Below are 24,620 nucleotides of genomic sequence, written 5' to 3'. Positions count from 1 at the left end.
CATTTGCACAGAAACTATATATTGAATTCTATAAATAACATGTATACATAGCATTCTTCCCGCATTCTGTCGCGAATTGCCGGCGTATACGTGGCTGTTTATGAAAACCTATAGAGGCCTAAGTAAACCATTCAGTGCGGTTAAGTATTCAGCATAGTGATTGACTAACGCGTAAAGCAGTAGATTGGCGTTTATGATGCCGTGTCTTTAGGCATTCACTCAAGTGCAAAGTTCCAGTAGGTCGTGGTCGCACATACGCCAACGAGCAGAAATTATCGAACGAGCTGTCCGCGGTGTAACACTCAACATCCGCACAAAGATCTTCAAAACTCTCCAGATCGAAGTTGCAGTTTGCAAGGTCAAACCGCTCTTGTATTATAGGTAAAGTATAGATGGCTTGTACTGACGTCACTGCAGCCGCCATGCTAGAGCACCAGCGTGACGGGACGCGAATTTTGTGATGTCACATTATTTTTATCAGTGCATCGAGCGAGTGCGTGAAGGTTCTTTTAGTTACAGATGCACAGATGCCATGAAAGCGGCGTCGTTGTCGATCACGCTGAAGCAGGTTAACTGCCACGTGATTATGCTGCCTTGGCGTCATCAAAGCCGTCATGTTGGAGTACCAGTACAGTCGGCCACAAACTTATAGGGACCACAAGAGCGCTTGGCGAAGTTGCCATCTGCACCATCTAGTGGCGAGCTGCGTTGTCGAGAACATTGGCGATTGCGCGGCAATGCTTTCGACAGCCGACTGCTTGCCACTAAACGGCAATTACGCCACGCGCTAGTGTGGTTCCTATTATTTTGTGGCCGAAATTCACAGCGATCTGCGACGCCCGTTAGCCGGTGGACGCTGGTGATTACAGACCCGAAAGGATAGAACATTTTATTTGAGGAAATTACAGGTGCGCTGGCGCACTCGTCAAAAAGGCTAAAACACTGGCTTCGTAAAAAAGTTATAAAATTAAATAAAAGCGCACGCACAAAACAGTCTTTAAAGCTAAAATAGAAGCTTCTTAAAAAGCAGTTTCATTTCCAGCCTGCATCTTGATGCCATGGCCTAGATGATCGCGTTGCAATTCGCTCGAGCTCGCTTGATAGGCTCCTCTACTGGCTGAAAATACAAGTTTCTGCGTAGAACACGGCTGAACGAGCGTCAAAACGCCGCGTGTGCTGCAACCACGTGATCACCTTCAGGTTCATGACGTCAAAATGCAGTAGGCCCCGGAACCGAAACTGCCTGAAGGCAACCGAAACTGCCTGTTGTACTAAATTATTTAGGGTGTTTATGAGGTTATGCATCTTGGTGTTTAGGTTCCTGGACACCAAAAAAAAAAAAATATGGTGTACCCCTATAAGGTACAGAACATTTTCTCTGCGGAAGCGAACGCTCACTTTCGCACGGTGTCGCTGCATGCGCGCAAAAGTTACAACAAATATCAGCAAAACGCCCCGAGAACCACTCCAGTTCGCTGACCTGGCGTCTGCAAGAAACACGAGGAAGCCATTGCAGCGAGCCAATTGAGGAAACATTTAAAGGTAAGCGAGCGTTACTTTTGGTCTTTTACTTAGCTTCAACAACTATACATCAAGCGAACATGTGAAACAAAACGAAACGAAAAAAGAACAGTTTACGAGACTCTGCGAGTGAACTGCCATAATGTAAGAAAACGGCAATTTCTGTGATCTTCACTATCACCGAGTACTTGCAGGCGTAGTTAGGAAAAACAATTCAACTTGGTCAATGAGGTTTGGCCAAACATCACAGATCAGTCTTTCAGCAAGTTGAAAATGCGTAAATGATCTAGAAAAAAAAAACCGCGGATGTCTTCCTGCTGTGTCATGCTTGTAGTCTTGGCGGTCATCTATCCTTATATTTTTTTTCCTGACATCTCACAATCTGCACTCAAACTACTGCCAGAGACTCGCAGAACAAAACAAAACAGAAAAAAAGAAAATGAGAAGAAGGCTCAACTAGTCTTGTACGGATACCACCCAACAGCACACCAGGGAGGTCAAAGCGCCAGCACATCACCAGGTGGACAACAACAGCCAAAAAAAAAAAACTGTTTTCGGGTCGTTTCCCGCTTCGAAAAGCTGGTGGTCATCTAGCACCGACTTTTCTTCACACAAATTTCAAAAACTTTGTCGGCGCGACTCTTGGCAGGACAACGCCAGGACCGCTTTTTGTCGAGCGTCCATCACGTATCGCGGCGGTTGTGCTTTTTTTTTGAAGTTCCAAGGAAGGCCGCCAGTGGTCCGCAAAATGGAGCCCCGCATCCTCAAGGCTGCCATGACTAGCTTTCCTAAAGGCACGAACACTTTCACCAAAACCTCCTGCAGGCACTTCGATCCTGCTCACGGTATAGTTACGTACGAGCACCGCCCACACAGGAACACATGAGTGGTAGTTCTGCCGAATATCTCACATCAACACGTCCACAGGCACATCAACCGAATGTAGTCACGCAATCTCCCTCTGCATTACTCGCAGCACCCACACAGGCACACACACAGGTGGTCAACTTGCCGAAGATCTCCCATCAACACAATCCGCAAGCACATCAAACGGAGCACTGCTCTCTCCCTTCGTATTACTTGCCGTAGAACTTCTTGTTGAGGAAGAAGAGCAGCAGGTTGTTGTTGACGCGAGCCCTCTCGCAGAGGCTGGTTACGGCGACACCCTCGTACTGCTGACGCAGCAGGTCCTGGATGTCGAGGGTGACCTCGTCGGTGCTGACGCCGAGGAACTTTGTACGCACGCTGAACACGCCGGCGCGATCGGTTGGCGCGATCTCGAAGCTGACGTTCTTCAGCTGGTTCGCCTCCAGTCCGGCGACCTCGAGCAAGATGCCTTTCTCGTGCAGCTTCCAGGCCGAATACTTGAGGGCGCTCCGGGACCTGCCAATTAAAAAAGAAATCGCAGGGCCCCTTATGCACTCAGCTAACACGGCTAAAGCGCAAAGCGGCAACAACGCCGTCTGTCGCCACGGCTCGAAAGCGTAGGCGGGCTCGGGCATAGAGTTAATATACTGTATATTAACAGTCTATGGGCTCGGGCAAGCACTGTGGCACTGTTCCTGGTGTTCCCGTGAGCGTCTAGGCGAGTTGCTGTGATAGTTGGGCCTTGCATCACAATTTAAAGCTTCCGTAAGCCTTCAGCGATGTCCAGAAACAACTGCTGCGTAGTCGGCAGCTCGAACACGTACAAAAACTCGCCAGGAACACACTTCTACAAGTTCCCGGTGCTGCTTGACGAGCAAGAGCGACGGCGGCGGTGGATCTTGCTGCTGTGCGACACAGAAGGTAAGCAATCGCGCTTCGTTTACCGCAGTGTTAGAACGAATACCGCGTTTCTCCACTTACGTCGCTGCGCCTTTAGTGAACGCTATCACATTTAAAATGGTCTCCCTGTCTAAATTAGGGAAGCTATACAATGCACATCAGGTCGTTGTTACTCGTGAGACGCGATGCCTCTCTTTGAAAAAAAAAAAAAAAAAAAACGAATGATGCGAAGCGCAAAGCCAGACAATGCGGAGTAAAGCTATGAAGAAGCAGTTGCGTTTAGACGCTTTGAAGAAAGGACTCCTTGTTAAAAAGCAGGAAACGGCGCCTTCTACCATCACACGTGGGCTGCACGGAATCGGCTGCATGCTCTACCTTTTGATCGCACTGGCACGCGGTTTTCGGTGCAGAATGTTCGCTGTGCGCTCGGCTCAGCTATCTGCATATTGTCTGTACAATCTGGCACCTGTGAGCATTGAACACTTTGGATAGGACATTAAACCTGGTTTTGAATGCCTCTTAACATGACTTAATTTTTAAACCTCCTTGCTTCATGGTATAGATGGCTTGCACTGACGTCACCGAAAGCGCCATGTTGGAGCACCAGCATGTGAGGACGCGACGTTTGCGATGCCACATTAGTGTTATCAAAATATCACATGCAAGTTATTTCATTATTCATGCACAGTTACGTTCCTGCCGCGTCGTTTTTACATAGACGCAACATGTTTGTCACCCAAGGCGCCATCGTGGAGTCCCAGTTCCTTTCAGAAGCTGCGTCCATGACGTCACGTGAAGCCATTTATTGGGAAACGCCCGAACTTCAAGCCGCTGATACCTGCCATTAGTGCACATTCACCTTACACGAGTTGTGTAATGCGTTGGGTCGATTCAAGTTTTTTTTAATTTATTCATGCTAGTGGTGCTAGCTAGTGCTGCCTTTTTTTTGTATGAAACGTGTGAATATATGTTGATGTTGCTTCATTGTAGTTTTGTATCGCCTTTGAAAATGATTGCAATGAAGCACGCGGTTTACAAGCAATATTTATGGTCACTCTTAGCATTTTCTTTCAAACTGTGAATATTGCAAATATGTACTCATAACTAATTGCTTGCTTCTTCCACATTTCTGTAACCTTATGGATTTTTTATAGAGGATGGGAGCCACGGGTACGCTACGAAAAACACCAGGATTTTCTGAACGGCAAGAAAATCAAATGATCCAATTAGTTCAACTGACTTGATTATTGCCGCAGTACGTGCTAGTTTTCTCAAGTTTGTAGTGCGGGTTTGGAAGTTTTACCAACGCTGACATTTCACGTGGCCGCACCTGCACAAACCATTCGCCGGCGCGACAGCGCTCCCACAAAATGTACTATAAAAGACACACACGGCATGTAAACGAAGCTAGTGTGTCCATACAAAACGATAGTTTACGCGCCTATAAATGAAGCCATTAGCGGTCGGGGCGTTATAAAAAAGGCGGTGTATTTACGATGAGTGCCACTTCGTCGTGAAGCTTGTTGATGCTCGTCTGTGCATGGCCTCCAAGATTACGCACCGAATCTCGGAGGCCACAGTATGCGGCAAACACTTGGCGCGTATGGTGACAATGCCGTCCCAAACAGCTATGAAATCGGACACATATCCACTATTATAAAGTGCGGTTCGTTTGTGCACACTGTCACCGCGGAAGTAATTATTTGGGACGCGCACAAGCGGCAAATCGCGCGCACGCACGTCATCCATGATTGCAGTGAAAGCAAACATCTCCGGCACGAAGCCCGCCTGCGGTGCCAACGGCCGCCGCTACGCGGCTTTCAGTGGGGCCCCTATAGACGCTGTGCACCGGGTATACCGGCCCGCCACCCACCGAAAGCTTACCGCACGTAACGTGGTTTTGCACTGCGTCCAGGATCGGATGCCTTGTTCTGCACCTCACCTGATTTTGCACTGCCTCCGTGATCGGCCCACGTTCGACCAAGCTACGATGTCATGTGATGTCATGGTGATATCACAAATTCTGATATGTGACGTCATCACGTGATGCTTTTGCATCACTCGGGTTGGTGCCGACGCCGCGGGACTCCGGTCAATTTTCGCGATTGATGAGGCACCTAAGGCTTTCGCCTGAAAAACTAATGTCAAATCGGCGTTCGCGAGCAATCAACGCTGTGGTCTCACACCACTGACCTCAGTGTCTCACACGTGACACTCGACCACTAGAGGTCACTGGAGTGCTTACTTGAGCGGCTTGAGGTGCTGGACATCTCCGGCCGACTGTCCTGCGCCTCCAGGACCGAAGGACTGCCGCCTGGACTTGCCCGCGGACAAGTTGGCCAGGCAGGCATCCACGTAGCGCTGGTAGTAGTCCAGCGTCTCCTCGTAGTAGCGAGTCTTGACGTCCAGCTTGCGCTGCGTGTCGGCCAGGTTGGCCAGTTCCCTCTTGCGGTTGACGCGGTGGTTTCGCTTCTGGAGGATGTCCGTCGCGATGCTGCTCATCAGGGCCTGCGAGTTCACCGGAAGAACAAACTCATATCAGTATAGGCTCAGTTAGGGTGGCTAGAATTCTGGCCCATTCAGCCACCCTAGCTCAGTTGCGTTGCACTCGTTGGGGCCAGAAGTGGTTGCTTTCCAACATGAAGCACGCACGCTGGTCGCATACTGCCAGAATCTGCTCATTGTGTGAACAGATTCTGTGAGAGCGGCCTACGAGTTCTCGTCAGAAATTTTTTAGGGGTGGACATTTTGAGAGCACAGGGGGATGAGAGGGAGAGCAGTATATTAAGTTTAATAATTTCAGTTTTCAAACATTCTGTTTTCGACACACACCACATTTCATTTATTTTTATTTATTATTTATGAGTACCTTACAGCGCCCTCGTGGGGAATTGTGTAAGGGGGGCAATGCAGCATGTACAAAACAGAGATAAATATACATAGGTGAAATATTGATTATTACAGAAGATGCAAGTGAACACACGAACATAGAGAACAGAGTTCCGGTCACGCATTTCTGGCATCAATGACGCACAGAGACCGGAAGCAAGGGCGCTTGTGTTCTAGCGCTGGCACTGCAAGTTGCGATCTTTGAAACCGCATGGCCTCCCTGTTCAGACTCCTTTTAACATAACCAGGTGTAGGGGGGCACGGCTCGCCGGTGTTGCGCGCGCACAGTCCCTATGTGTTGGTTCCTCAGGCGCGCATTTCAGAGGGGTCAGTCGGAGCGGTGGGTGGCATTTCCACCGCCACCCATACTGAGAAGCCTTGCATGCGACCCTCTAAGGCAGGGGTTTCAAATTCGCCTGAGCTAGCGGGCCGCATGTAACAGAATTTAGTCTCCCGAATGGCCGGTAATGTGGATAAGGTTGAACCCGGGAGGGGAGGGGAGTAACAGTTTGAACAAAATGTCAGCCAACGTTCCCATTTGAAAGAAGACGTTTCCCATATATGAGATATGGGCCGTATCTGAAGGGTATTTGACGTCGCGATTCGAGCAACATGTCAGTACTGATCTCTATATAATGACTGAATTGTTGACGCCGATCCTGAACCAGTTTTTGTTGCACGTTATGCTTTAAAGGGACACTAAAGGCAAATATTAAATCGACGTGGATTGTTGAAATAGCCGTCCAGAAACATCGTCATGCTATTTTTGTGCCAAGGAAGTGCTTATTTTGAAATAAAATCACGTTTCAGTGGTCCGCATCGCGTTAGCGCACTTCATATCTCCCGCCCGAAAGCGGTTTTTCTCACGTCACTGTTGCCGTGTCCAACGTTGCCCGCATTTACTGCGCGGCGGCGTGCACTGGCGGCATGCACCATTCGGGCATCCGGCAACATCACATGCATGCGGCATTTTGTCGAACTTTCTGTCGGAGCGACTTTCACGAGCGCGCTAAACACACGCGGCAGTACGCGATACCGAAACTACCACTGAGACGCGACCGCGTGAGCGAAGCAGGGCGCTGGGCGAAGCGCAGTTCGGTGAAAACGGAACCTTTGAACCACGCGCGCCGTTCCCCATGGCAACGCCAAAGAGGTTCTTTTTTCCATGAATCAAACAAACCAAAAAGCAGCATTGTATTACGTCTCTTGATGCCCGGAAGGTTCTTTTTTTATTGCAGCCAGTTTGGTTACGAGTGATTAATTGTAGTCGTACTCTCTCCCGTCATCGGGATTATTTCCAAAATGCCCCGCTCGTGGCGCTCATCGTGTGGTACACCTGGTGTGATTTTTCTTTGTTTCTCTCTTTTTTTAAAATTTATTTCTTTCTCGTTCCGGTCAGGACACTAAAAGGTGCCCCCCCCCCCGGTGTAAAGGGGAAGACCACAGACATCATCATCATCATGATCATCAATCATTTAGCTTAATTTGTAGGCAAGTAGCTAGGGCACTACTGTTGATAATACTGCCGTTTTAGACGTCATACATTGAGCTTTCTCTCTGACATAAATCGTTATTTGCCTTTAGTGTCCCTTTAAAACATGGTCGCCGCACTGGGTACCTCACGAACAAAATGCTTGACACCACTCGCATCTGTGTAGCTCATGAACATACTTATTAATAAAATAAAATATGGGACTAATACAGTCATGTGCGGGCTGCCCGCTATAGCGAGAGGTCTGCGGGCACCCAGCAGGGAGGGCCCTCCTGTCCTGTGACTGACGCCTTTGTGCATGAACCGCGAGTCGCATCTCAAAAATCACCTGGTAGTCGTCCTTGGCAGTGGTGATGCCACGGCCTTCAAGAATGTCCAGGTTGCGCAGCAGGGCCTTGCGGAATGCCGACAGGGAGCCGTACTTGCGGCGCCCCAACAGGCTCGACGTGGACACCTTGGGCACGCGCACAACCGCCTGGGCCTCGAGAAAGGCCCGCTCCAGCTCAGGCGCCACTTCCTCGTGCAGGATCTCGTCCACGGTTCTCGCGTGCCGGAACACCTGGTCGGCAAAACAGCCCATCGACGTTTGGGTTGAAGGAAGCTGTTACAACTGTACTGTTACATGTACCGCACCGAAATGCCGTCAACCCCCGATCAACAATCCAAAATTTCTATTTTGGGAGGTGTTACCAGGACGCGGGAGAGGGGGGATGGATGAAAGCATGTATGTAAGAGGAGAGAGGGTAGGCCTGCCCCCCCCTCCTCGCGCACGCCTACGGCTATTGCTAAGAAATAGCCGAGTGACAGCTAAACTCTTGTCCTATACGGTCTATAGCTTCTTGCTGCTGCCCATTATCTAGAACAAGTCGCAGGTATCCCCTGACACTTTGTTCTAGCAAAAGGCAACCGTGACTGACCACGTGGTGTGAACCTTGACTTATTTTCGTTGACTCCCATATTAACTTCGATTATAAAAAAGTCCTTCCCATTACGCCGAATACACCATACACCATAAAGCTAGTTCAGCGAAAAGCTAGATAGTCTTTTTTTTTTCTAGTTGAGACCATAGTTATCTCTTTGATCGTCCGCGAAATGTATGTTAATGCAAAAACAAGCAGCAGAGTTGCCCTTATACATCAACATCTGGCCGTCATGGCCGGGGATTACAACCGCGTCTTCGTGCTCCGCGACGCTTGAGTCACTGAGACGGCAAAGCTCGAGACACAAAGAGATGCCGAGAAGCAGTTCACATGCGCTGCTGTCGTGCGCCTGAACATTGGGAGACGCCTTATAGAGGGCGACATGCATGGGCGTCGGCAGGGCGTGCAAAAGAGGCACTTGACCCCCCTCCACCCCAAGCCACACCACCACTTGCCCGCACTACAGTGGCTGTACCCGCACCCAAGCCACACCAGCGCTCCACCCTCATCCACCGCAATGCAACACAGTTTTGCACCCCCCCCCCCCCCAGACAAAATCCTGCCGACGTCCATGGCGACATGTACCGATCACGCGGCATTTTGCCATTAAAGTACGTGTCATTCTACTGGGTTTATTCGTATTTATGCCCACGTCGGCACACTCACCTTCAGCAGTTCGACGAGCATGTACTTGGTGTCCCTGAGCAGCTGGTCGGTCTCTGGAACGTCTTCTTCCTCTTCGGAGAACTTCCCGTACAGGGACAGGGAAACCTTGGCCGCAGAGAGCACCCCGACATCCATGGTGTCGGCCGACGACGTGCCACCTACCAGGTCTTCGAGCGTCGGTTCGGGACCGAGGTCTTGCAGAAGCCCGTGCATGGGATCCTTAGAAGATACGTGCGCGTTTCTGTAAATCTACCCTGCTCCTAATAAAGGTCATCATTGTGGAATCGGCTTATTACGTCACTGCAGACCAAACTGGCTCGCTGTAAGCGAACGTGCGAAGCTTAAAATTCTGGGGACGCAGGTCTGTCCCGACGGGGAGCTCCGCGGGATCTGTGAATGTGCCTCAGTTCGTGAAACTGATGTGTACCCGCGGACGAAAGAAAAATGAAAAAGCTGGAGGTTTCACGTGCCAAAAGCACGATATGATTATGAGGTACGCCGTAGTAGGGAACCCCTGGGGAGTCTTCAGCGTACACCTCAATCTGGGTACACCTCGAGGCGGGCCCGTAGCCAGGGGGGGGGTCTAGGGGCCTGCCCCCCCCCCCCCGAAACTTTGGTGAAGTATGCGTTTTTACTTAAAATAAATAATAAAAATAGGTGTTTTTCTCAAAAAGTCAAGGTTTTCAGCAAGTGCCCCCCCCCCCCCCGAAAAAAATTCCTGGCTACGGGCCTGCCTCGAGGTGTTCTAAGAGTACGTGAGAACGCCGCGTTTCGCATAGCGTGTATACGAGGAGTTCTGCGCGCGCGCTGTATGCGAAACGTGGCGTTCTTACGTGTAAGAAATACCGTTACGGACTCGAAGTACACAGTACTGAAACTCGCTAATACCTTAGGGTCCGGCGCAATGTCATCCTCGTGTTCCAGCAACAACCTGTGTGTGCTGCGCAGCTCGAGCGCCGTGAGAGTGATGGTAGGCGGCGTAATGTACGTGGCCTCCGAGTAGCTGTCCACGTTGAACCGATCCTCCGGCTCGGAGATCTCGCAGGCCTCCATGAAGAACCTACGCCACGAAGGAACCACACAAGAGAGGTCTTACACATGTCGAGGCACTGTGCGAAGGCACTGGATTCGTGGCAGGCTCAGTGAAGGTGGTGATTCGTATGCGCACTGCTACTATGCCCCAATGTTCCTAGCCATAGGAGTGCGCAGGGTTTCCCTTCAGGGGGGGGGGGCGAAGGTTTATCGCAGCGCCTCCCCTACCTATTATGTCACGTATGGGGCAGACTTTGCCCCCCCCCCCCCCCCGTCCCCCTCTTAGGTGACTAGGAGCCACGAACCGGATTCATCAGAACCGTCCATAAACCTTAACCACGGCATCAAGTCGTGAATGGCTCCCAGGACTGCACTCAGAATGAATGAGACCCGTATGTTCCTCAGTCTCAGCCTCTCCTCCCCATCTTTCTTTTTGCTGTTGCTGCAAACACGAGCGCATACCTATGTAGGATTTCTCTGCAGGACTCGATGAGGTTGTTCAGGCGGACCTGGTATGCGTGCTTGTTGCGGTACGGCGCACCCGACGTGGCAGAGCTGAGGATCTTGGATATGTTGCCCAAGTTGCGACGCTGGACGTTGGTCACGGGGCACTCGGGTTCCAGATTGACGACGCCAAACGACTCGGGAGCCACGATGCCCGGGTTGAGGTAGCGGTAGTAGAGGATGTTCCGATTACCTGAATACAGTAAGCCGCGAATGGATAGACCATAAGCAAATATGTATAGTTATGAAATATGACGTGTACATCGGGGCATCTTACAAACTCCTTAATCTCAACTATATTAATAAGCTGCCAACCTTGATTGCTTTCGTCCTCAGAAGCTTACTTCCCCGTAAACCAGCAGTCACTTGGCCAAGGTTTCAAGAAAGCATAACAGACAAAAGGCTGACAGGTAGATGAGGACGTTGAGCGAGTGACAACAGCTGAACAAAGGAGCCCTTCAGTATATAGAGCCAATGCTTTGATACAGGTCCTTGTCTCCACTAGTTTTCACAAGGAGGACAAGCCCTCTTATCAAAACCATGGCTTTATCTATGAAACTTGCGCACGTTGGCAGGACAAATAAATGTAAGAACAGCGCAACAGACAAGGACTGGCGAAAAACACTGTACTATTTGTGTGTCTGTTCTTGTTTGTTACACTGTTCTTACATTTACCTTCTAGGCTGGGTGCCCACTTGACCTGTCGAATTCACAAAAATTATAGGTCACCTTGGTGATCTCTTCTCCGGCTGATTCCGGGAACTTCTCTTCCAGGGCTTTCTTGAGGACCTTGCAGAGGTAGAGCATTCCATACGGGATCTTGCTCTTGCTCTCCGCTATGGTCCGGGCGAACAGCTTGGACTTGTTCTCCAGCTGGACGACCGAGGTGTGCAGCATCTTGTAGACCTCGTTGTGCTGCAGGGCCTCTTCCTCGGTGACCTCGTACTTGAGACCGCTGGGCTTTCCCGACGTGGTCTCCATGTCGTTGACCCACTTCTTGTAGATGTCCACTGGATTTAGGTCGATCTTGAGTTCCTTGTCGTCCAGCACGCCCTTGACCAGCGGCGCGAGCAGAAGCTCGAGGCAGTTGTGACCCCCGCGGGTCCGGAAGAAGCCGACGACCATGCGGACGACCAGCGGGTTCCCGCGCAGGATGTCCGAGGGCTTCTCCAGCTTGGAGCGCACTTCCTCCTGCAGGGCGAACCGGAAGAGCCGCAGCAGCAGGTACTCGTCGCGCGGCGTCGAGCCGTAGTTGTAGACCGAGTAGATGACCGACTCGACGAAGTTGTTCGCCATGGCCGGTGGGATGACGAAGATCAGCTTGGCCAGGTAGTGGGGATCAACCTGGTGAAAATGAAGAATAGCAATCCAGCTAGACAAGGTCGTCACTGATGAATGAGCGAATGTGACGGCTGCGAGATGCGGGAGTTCTCCAGTCACGATTTATGCGCACCGTCAGTCAAAACAGAAGAATCTGAATGTTTACCCTGAAGAAACAGCAGAATTGCGCTTCGTACCCATCACTCTTAGTCAAAATCAAGAAGAAATGGGCATGGGAAGGGCATGTAGCGCGAAGGCAAGATAACCGCTGATCATTAGGAGTGAGGCTGGATTCTAAGAAAAGGCACGTGCGCGAGGGAGAGGCAGAAATTTAGATGGCCAGATGAGATTAAGAAGTTTTCTGGCATAACGTGCCCGCAGCAAGCACAGGACCAGGTTGATTGAGAAACATATGGGAAAGACCTTTGCCCTGCAGTGGGCGTAGTCAGGCTGATGGTGATGATAACCCACGACGGTGGTCTAGAGGTTATTGTGCTCGACTGCTGACCCGAAGGTCGCGTGATAGAATCCCGGCCGCGGCGGTCACATTTTCGATAGAGGCGAAAATGCTTGATACCGTGTACTTAGATTTAGGTAGTACGTTAAAAAACCCAGGTGGCCCAAATTTCCGGTGCCCTCCACCATATACGGCGTCCCTCATACTTATATCGTGGTTCTGAGACGTTAAAACCGTATTATTATTACTATATTATTATTATTATTATTATTATTATTATTATTATTATTATTATTGTGATGATAATGATCTATGACTGATGACGTTCATGACGAACGTGGAGCAGCCATAAAAATCTGCATGTCACAGTGTTAACAAGCAAGTTGTTCAAAGCTCGGCTCGAGATAAAAGGAACGCCCACTGGCTGATAACAGCAACATGCTGCATGATCCACCCTTGTTTGCGCTCAGCTTCCTTCATCACGGAGAGTTCAACACCTCAAGCTACCTGGAGCAAGTAGAAGAGGTGCTGGTACGCCTCCAGTCTCTGCCGGCTTCGGCGACTGAGCGCCGTCAGACCTCCGCCTGAGCTGTGCAGCCAGTCGGACTTGACGGCTGCCAGTGCGGTGTCCCTCTTCTTGGCGCGGTGGCTCATGACGTCCTCGAGGGTGATGCAGTTGCGGACCAGGAGGCCGATGCGGATGTCCATCTGGAAGACCTCCTTCTCGAGGCCCTGGTTGTGCCGGATGGTGGCCACCACCTTCTCCTTGACCTTTTGCAGCTCCATCTCCTCGGATAGGTCGTACTCGCTGATCTCCAGCATGTGCAGAAACCGCTGGAGCACCGGCACCGTGGGCGTAGTCCTGGTCAGCAGCTGGTAGTCGCGCAGCGCGCGGTGGCTCCGGTACCGGGTCTGCACGAACGTCACCACCTCGTTCCGGTCCCTGTTCCAAGGAAAAAACATTGACAGTTCCTTCCAGCTGCCGTAAACGAGAGCACCGGCGAAAGCATATATTCTCGCGAGACACTCGTTCATTAATTAAAAACATAGGCGTGCGCCCGGGGGGGGGGGGGGAGCGCCCCTCCCCCAGTCAAATAAGATGGGGGGGGGGGTGCGCAAAGTCTACCCCATAGTTCACTTAGTAAGGAAGGGGGCGCTGCGATGAACCTTCGCCCCACCACCCCTGATGGGGAACCCCGCGCACGTCTACGATTATAAAAGAGTAGAACTTTGGGCCAATTGATTATGCATATTTGATAAAGTGAAGTGCAAAAAACGGGGGAAAAAGGAAACACGGACGAGCACTACTAACAACTGTGAACAATGTGTGGAATACATCGCCGCAGCTATATACATGCGCATGAGCACAAGACCCTCAGTAACCAGCGACAAAAACAGGTTATTGTGGTGTTGCATTTGTGCACTAGTCTTCAGCGAACACGCAGACGCTAGAATTTCTCGAAGCGGTGTCCTAATACGGAGCTACACGTGCTTCATGATCCAAAGGCAGACCCCGCTTGCTTCGCTCAGCTCCGTTCATCAGCTCGTCTCTCCGGGACGAGTTCTCACCGTGCGAGGAGGAAGAGAGGCGAGCGCGCGTACCTGCGACGAGACAAACATGTTTTTTGTGGACGACACGACAAACCGAATGTTGACGTCACAGCCAACACTGGGGATTGCCGAAAGGCCCGGAGAGGAGAAGGGATAGTTTCTTGAAACTTGTGGCGCGCCTGCGGCCCGTAGCGCTGTCGCGTAACTCGATGCGCGCGTTTGCTTGAAATGTTAAAAAAATATCGGAGATGGTTTAGGGGCCCTTGAATCAAGATATTCAAACTGTAGCGAAGCGTTCGTAGTGGGTAATGGGTCGTCCTCTCGAGCGCCTTCTAGTGGGTCGCCTCTTCTCTGAGAGCACGCTCCTCGTGCAGAGAGTCGGCCCCGCTTTTGACTGTCGCCGTCGCCGAGTGCCCGCTAATAAACGTCTTGACAATTTGGTGGAGAGTGCTGTGCCCTTTCAACAACTACGGTCCGCATTCGATGCCCTTGGAGCTTCGATCCCGTACCGTGCCTGCTACCATGACTCAAGACGCCGCCCAGCAAACGCCTCCTCTTGCACCGACGCCATGTCCAGGTGTCCCCCGCATCCGCGACCCTCCTGTCTTCACCGGCGCGGATGGCACCGACGTCGAGGACTGGCCCGCGATCTACGAGCGTGTGAGCGTCCCCAATAAATGGGACGAGGCAGGCAAACTGAGCAACCTCGTTTTCTACCTCGCGGGTGTTGCCGGCCTATGGTACAACAACCACGCATCCGATTTCGCTACGTGGTCGGCTTTCAAGACCGCCATCATCGACGTGTTTGGCCGGCCTGCCGTTCGCAAGCTGCAAGCTGAACAGCGTTTACGTGAACGAGCCCAGCAGGCCGGCGAGTCTTTCACGAGCTACATTGAAGACGTGCTCGACCTGTGCAAGAAAGCCAATGCGACAATGTCTGAGTCCGACAAGATCCGGAAAGTTATGAAAGGCATCGACGACGACGCCTTCACCATGCTGCTCGCCAAAAACCCTCGCACTGTGGCCGAAGTCATCACGCTGTGCCAAAGCTACGAGGAGCTGCGCCGGCAGTGGCTGATGACGCGTCGACCTCCATCACGCGACGCCGATCTCGCTGGCTTGTCGGCCACGTCGGACCACTCCGTCTTACTCGCCGAGATCAAGTCCTTCGTGCGCGAGGAAATTGCCCGCCAGTTTTCTCTACTGGCCTTCGCTCACCCGCAGCATGTTGAGCAGCCGTCGACCACACTGCTGCCTCCCCTACGCCGGGCAATCGAGCAGGAAATCGCGGAGGTCATGCCGGAATACCACCAGCCCCCTCCAGCACCTGCGCCTCTCAGTTACGCGCAAGTTGTAGCCAGGCCGTCCCCAGCGCTCCCTGTGGTGCCCCCGCTAACTTACGCCGGAGCCGTCGCCAGGCCTCAGGGCTTCGAAGCGAGTGCGCCGGCTGCGTACGCCGACGTCATTCATACGCCTCGACTGCAGACCACCATGCAGTCGTATCAGCCGCCGCCCCGTCCCTCGCGTCCTGCGACATGGATGGGACCTAGCCCGGCAAGCCGATGGCGCACTGCCGACAACCGCCCCATCTGCTTTCCGTGCGGTTGGGCCGTCACCCGCACGCAAAGCAGATGGGTCATCACCCGCTTCGTCACCCGCTGATGTATTTGGTTCCTCGATTGCTGACGACCTTACATCGGTCGAGCGTTCCCAGCAAGTTCTATGCCTGTTGGAAGAATTTCGTTCTTCGTTCGATGTCGCGCAAACTTCTCTCGGCCGCACGTCTGTTGTCACGCATCACATCGACACTGGCACCCAACCACCACTGCGGCAACGTCCATATCGCGTATCGCCAGCAGAGCGTCGTGTAATTAACGAGCAAGTCGAAGACATGCTTCGCCGCGATGTTATTCGACCCTCCAACAGCCCGTGGGCGTCTCCTGTCGTTCTCGTTGCGAAGAAGGACGGCTCTGTGCGGTTCTGTGTGGACTACCGACGACTCAATATGATTACCCGTAAGGACGTTTATCCCCTACCTCGAATAGACGACGCCATTGACAGCCTGCAAGGAGCAGAATATTTTTCATCGCTCGATTTGCGCTCAGGGTACTGGCAAGTCCCCATGGCTGATGACGCTCGACCGAAGACAGCGTTTGTCACACCCGACGGCTTGTACGAGTTTAACGTCATGCCGTTTGGGCTGTGCAATGCGCCCGCGACCTTTGAGTGCATGATGGATACCGTTCTGCGCAACTTGAAATGGCACACGTGCCTGTGCTACCTCGACGACGTCGTCGTTTTCGCCCCGGACTTCTCCACGCATCTTCAACGCCTGCGGCATGTTTTGACGCGTTTGAGCGAGGCCGGGCTACAACTGAATCTAAAGAAGTGCCGATTTGCAGCACGGCAGCTGACGATACTAGGATACGTCGTGTCCAAGGACGGAATTCTCCCTGATCCAGCCAAGCTTCGAGCCGTGACAGAGTTCCCCAAGCCTACGTCCGTCAAGGAACTGCGCTGTTTCGTAGGATTATGCTCCTACTTTCGGCGCTTTATCCGAAACTTCGCGACTATCATATCGCCGCTGACGAAGCTCCTTGGCAGCAACGGGCCCCTCAACTCGTGGTCGTCACAGTGCGACGACGCTTTCGCAAAGCTCCGTCGTTTGTTGACGTCTCCTCCCATACTACGCCACTACAACCCAACGGCCCCAGAGGTACACACGGACGCCAGCGGTGTTGGCCTCGGCGTTGTCCTTGCGCAGCGCAAACCTGGGTTCCCAGAATATGTCGTGGCATATGCAAGCCGTACGCTTACTAAAGCCGAGACCAACTACACCGTCACGGAGAAAGAATGCCTGGCAATCATCTGGGCCCTTGCGAAGTTTCGGCCTTATTTGTATGGTCGCCCGTTTGATGTTGTCACCGACCATCATGCACTGTGCTGGTTGTCGTCGTTGAAGGATCCCTCAGGCCGTCTCGCCCGTTGGGCACTTCGCCTGCAAGACTACGACATCCGCGTGCTGTACCGCAACGGACGCCAGCATGCTGACGCCGACGCCCTGTCGCGCTCTCCCTTGCCTGACGAAAATGACCACAGCTCAGTGTCTCACTTTGCCGTTTCTCCCATCGACATTAACACCATTGCTACCGAACAGCGCAAGGACCAATGGATTGCCTCATTGATAGACTTACTGACTGATCCGTCGGCCACACCATCTACTCGCGCGTTGCGTCGTCAAGCCCACCATTTCGCCGTTCGCGACGACCTGCTCCATCGACGCAATTACAACGGCGACGGCCGCCGGTGGCTACTAGTAATACCCCGCAGTCTGCGTTCTGACATATGCGAGTCGTTCCACTCTGATCCGCAGTGTGCACACTCTGGCGTATCGAAAACCTACCACCGCATTCGCCAACGGTACTTTTGGCGAGGGATGTACCGCTACGTGCAGAAGTTCGTTCGCTCCTGCATCGACTGTCAGCGCCGCAAAACTTCAACGCACCTGTCGCCGGCAGGTCTGCACCCTCTACCTTGCCCTGACCGGCCGTTTGGGCGCGTTGACATCGATCTGCATGGGCCACTTCCTCTGACATCCGCTGGTAACCGCTGGGTCATCGTCGCTGTAGACCACCTCACGCGATACGCTGAAACTGCCGCCCTCCCTGCGGCTACAGCGCGCGATGTGGCCTCCTTCCTGCTCCACCGATTCATCCTGCGTCACGGTCCGCCCCAGGAGCTGCTCAGTGATCGAGGCCGTGTCTTCTTGTCCGAAGTCGTGGAAGCCATTCTCAAAGAGTGCAACGTTGTTCACCGCAAAACTACTGCTTACCACCCGCAGACGAATGGCCTCACCGAACGCTTTAACCGCATGCTCGGCGACATGCTCTCGATGTACGTCGCCGCCGACCACACAAATTGGGATGCCATTCTGCCCTTCGTCACGTACGCCTACAATACCGCCTCTCAGAGCACTACTGGTTTCTCACCATTTTTCTTATTGTACGGCAGGCACCCGTCGCACACAATCGACACCATCCTTCCCTACAAGCCAGATCAATCTGAATGTGCGCCTATTTCGGACACAGCCAGGCTTGCTGAAGAATGTCGCGAGCTTGCGAAGACCTTTACAACGCACGAACAAGAGCGGCAGAAGAGCATTCGCGGTGACACCACCACTTCTGAGTCCACGTTCCTCCCTCGCTCGTGTGGCTCTCGGTCCCGACCACTGCAACTGGCCTCTCTTCCAAACTACTGCCCAAATACGAAGGCCCCTACCGTGTCGTGGAGCGCACATCCCCGGTCAACTACCTGATCGAACCCATCGAACCATCTTCGGACATGCGCCGTCGAGGGCGCGACATTGTCAACGTGGAGCGCCTGAAGCCCTACCATGACCCGCTCATAGTGACAAGCTGCTAGGTCGCCAGGCGGCTCCCTTTTCGTACCCGGGGTAATTGTAGCGAAGCGTTCGTAGTGGGTAATGGGTCGTCCTCTCGAGCGCCTTCTAGTGGGTCGCCTCTTCTCTGAGAGCACGCTCCTCGTGCATAGAGTCGGCCCCGCTTTTGACTGTCGCCGTCGCCGAGTGCCCGCTAATAAACGTCTTGACAAAACAAATGTTTGTCTCAGTGGCGTAACCAGAAATTTTTTTGAGGGGGGGGGGGGGGGGGGATTTAACCACCCTTTTTGTATGATCATGTGTGTGTTTGTATATGTGCTTGTATATATACCCACGATTCTAGAAGACTAACTTCGACTTGACTCAACAGGTAATAACGAACAATGCGACAACGCAGGCTCGGGAACAAAGACGGGGGAAAACTCCTGGAATCGTGGTTCATCCGTCGCGACATATCAGCTTGCAACAACAACAGCGGCCCCTTACCGGACGTTTACAAGGAGTATGCGACTAGTTGTGGACTGGGCGACCAGTGCTCATTTGGTGCCAGTGAATACCGAGGATTTTTGCATATATACCCAAAATTGAAAAATTTCGAGGGGGGGGGTTGAAACCCACTAATCCCCTCCCATCTGGGTACGCCAGTGGTTTGTCCATTTAGTGACATTTCTTTGGTGCTAAATCCCTTCACTGATCTACTTTTCACGCCTTCCCCCATTTACGATGACTTTCAATCTCGCCCCTGTCGGTGAGGCATTGTCTTTCCCCCCTTTCCGAAGCGAGGCCCTCTCGGCGTGGCGCATCCCTTTCCCCCTTTCCGCCGAGCCTCAGGCCCCGTGACAGCGATACGTCAATGACGTCAACGGCACAGGGCCGACTGTGACGGCTTTGCAGTAAAAGCTCACTTGTAGTACTCGTAGAACTCCAGGACTTTCCTCCGGGCCAGGAACCCCCTCGCGTAGCACTGCAGCCGCACCACGAACGGCACCAGGGCCTCCAGCTCGTACAACATGCGGCGGTAGCGCCGCCGCTGCCTTACCGCCCGGAACCACGACTGCAGAAGCACGATGTCGTCCAGGTGCCGGCAGTAGAAGGAGTACTGGTCGCGCACCGCGTTGCGGATGAGAAAGCCGCGTGCGCAGGCCTGGAAGCGGACGACCAGCGGGGACAGTTGGGCCAGGATGCGGGCCGCCTCCAGCTGCTCGTTCACTCTGAGAACCACGGCCTGTGCGGATAAAGAAACAGCGCGTTCACGGCACAATAGCGGATCTGCAATCGCTCAGGCGATCGAAGCAAACATCGAGAGCGTACCAGACGAAAGCTTACGATAAAAATATGAATGACGTCTCTCGCAGCCTTCGCGGTGCTTCTGGACTGTAAACCCAACAAATCAGTTAATAAGTTAGTCAAACATCTCAGTTAATCAATCATACACACACTCCAAAACCATGATACTAACGCCACAAGATTGCTCCGAGATTCCGAGCACCAACGTTACTAGAACAAACTCAGTTTAAAAGCTCCGCCGGAGAGGCGGTCCGCGTGGCGGTCGTGAGAACTAGTGGCGCTGCAGTCACGTCTAGCTTAGAGTTACTGTATAGGTAGCATATACAGTAACTCTAGTCTAGCTTGGTCTAGCTCCCGCGGCTGGCGCTTGTTGTGATCGGCGCCGCCGATGTACGAGCGCACGTGGGTTACAGCGTCGTCTGCGCTTTGTTAGCTCGTCATTTTTGCGACTGTTCTTGACCAGGCTTAGCGTCTTGTACGAAGACACGTGCATGATGTACGAAGCGTAACGAGGGCGAACAGATTCACAGTGCGGTATGCCGACTTGCTTTGCGCCGGGCTGCAAGAGCGGCTACCGCAACGACGACTCCGCTTCACGACACTTCTTCGGACCTGCAAAAGACCCTACGCCATTCTAGCTTTGCATCGCAAAGATAGAAAGCTTGCTGCGAAATGCAAGGTCTGTGACGTCCATTTTGAGAGTGACGGCATTGTAAAGCACTATTGTCGTGTCGTTGCGGGACAAGAAGTTTTGATCCCACGTGGAAAATGGGAACTCGCGCCAGGTGCCGTGCCGCGCTTGTCCCCAGTACTTCCACACCACATTTCAAAGCCAAAATGTTCGGGATTTAGGCGCAAATCCCCCGCAAAACGCACGGCGTCCCGCGAAAGCCCAGTGCCCAATTTGGAGGAGCCGTCAGAAATAGAACAGCAAAACGAAAGGCAAGCGATTACCTATATACGCTACCCAGACTGAGAGTTACATCACACTGACATTCGATTAGTTGCCAGCCGTCGCTATGCCTTCAAAGCAGTGGATTTTTGAGAGGTTTTACGACGAGGTATTGAACAAAATGTGCGGAATATTTTACACTCGCCGGCTCGGGAACGGGCTGCTTAGCGGAAAAATTTGACACGGCACACATAGAAAAGACGAGGACCAGCGCTGGTCCTCGTCATTTCTATGTGTACCGTGTCAAATTTTTTTTGCGCTGAGCAGTTTATTAATGGAATACCAACTAGCCCAATCCCACACTTTGCTTCGGGAACGGAGACTTATTGTGTAAAAGATAATTGTAGTTGACGAGCAGTTTAACTGCGAAGTGAACGGCTACAGCACGAAACGCAAACGGCTGGCGTACAGTGTAAAGTGCTGCGGGCATGTAACATCTGCTCGGTACGGTACGGAGAACTTTATTTAAAGATCCGGAGAAGTGCCACCCCTTAGGGTGACACCGCGGGCCTCTCCCACGTGGGGACAGTTAGACCTAGCCTAACCGCCGCATCGCAAGCTCTCTGGACAGCCCAAAGTTGATGCTGATATTCCGAGCTCTTGAGGGCGAAGTTGAATACTGACGACTCTTCTAGCGACAGAGTACGCGCGAATAACTGCTCGATGCCCATCATGGCCGATCTGTTCGAATTGTTTAAGGCACCGTAGAAGGATGCGACGTAGACAGATGAGACACCGAAAATACAACTATCCACTGAAAAAATTGCTCAGAGACGACATCTATTCGATGTAATTGCACACAGCGATTTCATTTCCCGAGTTCTCGCAAAATTTTCCGATTTTGGGTCAGTATTCCTTCAACAGTCGCGAAAACGTGTCTTGTACACATTCCAAAGCATTGGTGATGTTTTTCGAGAAAGTTTTTTTCAATAAATTGTAGAAACATGAGTACTGTTTTTCTAGAACCTTTTTGTATCTCGAGCAAGTACGCTTCTTTGTGCACTATAACGGCTTTTACAAACGTGTTGGGTTATTGTTCTTGGTCTAGATAAGACGGCAGCGGCTAAAGTTGTGGTGGTAGTTATAAAAATTACTCTGAAAACCCTCATTCGCTTAGAAACTCCTATGCTTGGAAGTTAAGCGCAATGTAGACAGCTCAAATATTGTCACAGGGTCGTGACGTCGACGAAGGCAGCAGTCAGCAGGTCCGAGATGAAACTCTTTATTTGGCCGAACTTGTGGCCAGGAAACTGAAAGTCAAACTACAGCAATACACCGATAGCGGCGAACAGAGCGTCGACCGTCGATCAACTGACAAGCGGTCAAGCGCGTCGGCTTTTATACAGGCGCTATCGAACTTTCCAGCAATATCGCTGGTGGCGGCGTTATCTCTCGGCAAAGCTGGAACATTCGCGTGCAGCGCGCAATCTTACCAAAACGATCTATTACAATCGCGAAGCTTCTCGAACACTGTTTCGCGGACAGCGTCGAGCGTTGATAACCGTCCTTGCTGGTCAAACCCGAATACATCAAAATAAAACAAGAAGTGGGCGTGGCAATATAAACCGAACATCGATTCGTAGCCAATCAATGAACAACGCACGCGGGCCAATGCATGCAGACGACCTTATGCATATCCACCTAAGTATCCACCTAACTAGTACAATAAGAAAGTTGCCGCGCAGTTGCCGCGAGCAGCTGCGTGGCGGACCGCAGCCGTGGCAGCAGACGACGCGCCGATAGTGGCGCAAGACGGAACTGCAGCGCCGCTAGTTCTCGCGACCGCCGTTCGGACCACCCTCCTCCGCTGGCGGAGATACGGAGCTTTGAAACTGAGTTTGTTCTAGTAACGTTGCCGAGCACGCCCAGGCGTGCGCAGGTTTCTATATTAGGGGGGAGAGGGGGGGGGGTGAGGTTTCACCTCGGCGCCTCCCTCCTCCCCCACACATTGGAAGAGGCCAGAAGACAAATTTCTCAATGCATAAAAACGAATGAAGATGGGAGGTAAATGTGGAAGGACGTGAGAATGGGCATGTTGGTAGCGGTACACGACGAAACTTGTAGCGAATCGTCCTGTCGTCACCGTCTTCGTACGTGTCTTATGTGCGCTACAAGTTTCGCCGGGTAAAGGTTCTTGCAATGCAACATCAGGGGTCCGCCATTAATGTCGGAAAATTTGCACGGCCATAACCCTGCCCATTACACAACGACGGAATAGGTCCGACCGAGTCCAGATATGGGGTTGGTATGGCACCCTCCATGGCTGATTAAGGAAGGCGGCCGCGCACAGTCACCCCGTGATTCCACAAGTCACTCACCACGCCACTCAGTCACTCAATGCATACAGTGACCCCGCCATTCAAGTGGTTCGTGTTTCAGCGGTTAGTCACGTTAGTGACTCATTCAAGCAAGTACTCACTGAGTCACTCAATGCACCTGAACAAGCGAGTGCCAAGCTTTACCCGGACATCGTCCAGCGAGAGGAACGACGTGTGGTCGGCCTTGGGCGAGGGCGACCACTCGCTCCGGAACTGGACCACGTTGAGGTTGAAGAACAGTCCCGGCCGCACCAGGTAGGCGAACCACTCGATGGGCGTGAAGGCGAACGGGGCCCTCTTGTCGAGGAACACGACGCGCAGCTCGCGCATGTACGCCTCGACGGTGGCCGCGTCGTCGCTGCCGCTGCAGAAGAGCGGCACCACCCGCAGGCTCTCCAGGCCTCCGCGGACGTCCTCCGTGCTCTGGTTGCAGACGCCCACGTTGAGCGTGGCCAGGCCGATGCACATGTTGCTGGCCTCCACGGCCACCTGCACACAGTGAATTAGGTGCGGGCCGAAGTTAAGGGGAGGGGGGTCTCGTAAAAAAGTTCTTTCAATTCTCTATGGCTTGAGATGAAACTTGCTCATTATGTATACTTGTGTGCAGATTTCAAATATGCAGTTATTTTTCCAGTATAATACGTAGCTTTTAAAATAATCATTTCATGTGGTTTTTTGGAACTATAGCTTGCCTAAACTGAAAAGTTACGAAGTAAATCAGCACATGAATAACTTGGAGTGATAATTGTATGCAAGAAAACAAGAATGGATGTTCTAGACCTATTTGAACAAAACTTATACGTTGAACATTCGCGAGTGAGTCTATGTCAAGCTGGCATTTCACTCACAAATGTTCAACATATACCATAACTTCTATTCAAATAAATTTAGAGCGTCCGTTCTTATTTTCTTGCACTCAGCTCTTATTGACTTTGTAACTCTCTCAGTCTAGGCCAACTATAGCTTTCAAAATGGCACATGAAAATGATATTTTATAAACTATATTCTGTACTACGAAAAATTACTGCATATTTGAAATCAGCTCACAAATATACGTAAACTCGGCAAGTTTTACCTCAATCGATAAAGAATTTTTAAAAATTTCTCAAGTGCAGTGAAAAATTAAGTCGATTTAGACAGATAAATTATCCTCGGTTAATTTCGCCATCATACGATCATTATTAGGAGACGAAATGGTCAGAGTTTCATTTTTTATTTTCCTGCGGAAACTACAGCACATGAACGTCACTGTGACGTCACGATCTGAAAAGTCTTTCGGGGTACTTTGGCCATGGTTCAATGAAATTTACCGAGACTTCATATGTCAAGACTGTCCTTCGTAGCACAGTGTACTAAATCATTTGTAGCGATGAGCGATTACATAGGCCCCAGCCTACGCAGTCAAAATCGATGACGTCGCAGCGACCTGCTTCGGAAATTCCAAAGTGGTGTCGTCACATACACTTTCGTTCTTGCGCGTTTTCTCGCGGTGTTCTGACAATGTAATTAACTAATATTTCAAAAAATAGCCTTTCTGTCTAGAAA

At 51.8% G+C, this 24,620-nt stretch overlaps 1 protein-coding gene across 1 annotated transcript in view; it reads right to left on the bottom strand.

Moving 5' to 3' along the window:
* Positions 1-2,217: 2,217 nt before the first annotated feature.
* Positions 2,218-24,620, bottom strand: part of LOC119399884 (ras GTPase-activating-like protein IQGAP1) — a 38,251-nt gene continuing 15,848 nt past the window's right edge. Inside the window, exons 6-15 of the mRNA XM_037666761.2 lie at positions 23,220-23,564; positions 19,424-19,743; positions 13,076-13,511; positions 11,505-12,135; positions 10,750-10,984; positions 10,144-10,315; positions 9,256-9,474; positions 7,998-8,228; positions 5,534-5,796; positions 2,218-2,904 (exon numbers count right to left, since the gene is read on the bottom strand). Coding sequence (XP_037522689.1) covers positions 2,598-2,904; positions 5,534-5,796; positions 7,998-8,228; positions 9,256-9,474; positions 10,144-10,315; positions 10,750-10,984; positions 11,505-12,135; positions 13,076-13,511; positions 19,424-19,743; positions 23,220-23,564 — 3,159 coding nt within the window. The 3' untranslated portion in view covers positions 2,218-2,597. The remainder of the gene's footprint in view (positions 2,905-5,533; positions 5,797-7,997; positions 8,229-9,255; positions 9,475-10,143; positions 10,316-10,749; positions 10,985-11,504; positions 12,136-13,075; positions 13,512-19,423; positions 19,744-23,219; positions 23,565-24,620) is intronic.

The sequence above is a fragment of the Rhipicephalus sanguineus genome, chromosome 7 (genome assembly GCF_013339695.2).
Source record: "Rhipicephalus sanguineus isolate Rsan-2018 chromosome 7, BIME_Rsan_1.4, whole genome shotgun sequence".
Lineage (NCBI taxonomy): Eukaryota > Metazoa > Arthropoda > Arachnida > Ixodida > Ixodidae > Rhipicephalus > Rhipicephalus sanguineus.
Note: the sequence above shows the minus strand (reverse complement) of the source record. Positions and strands in the feature narration are given on the sequence as shown.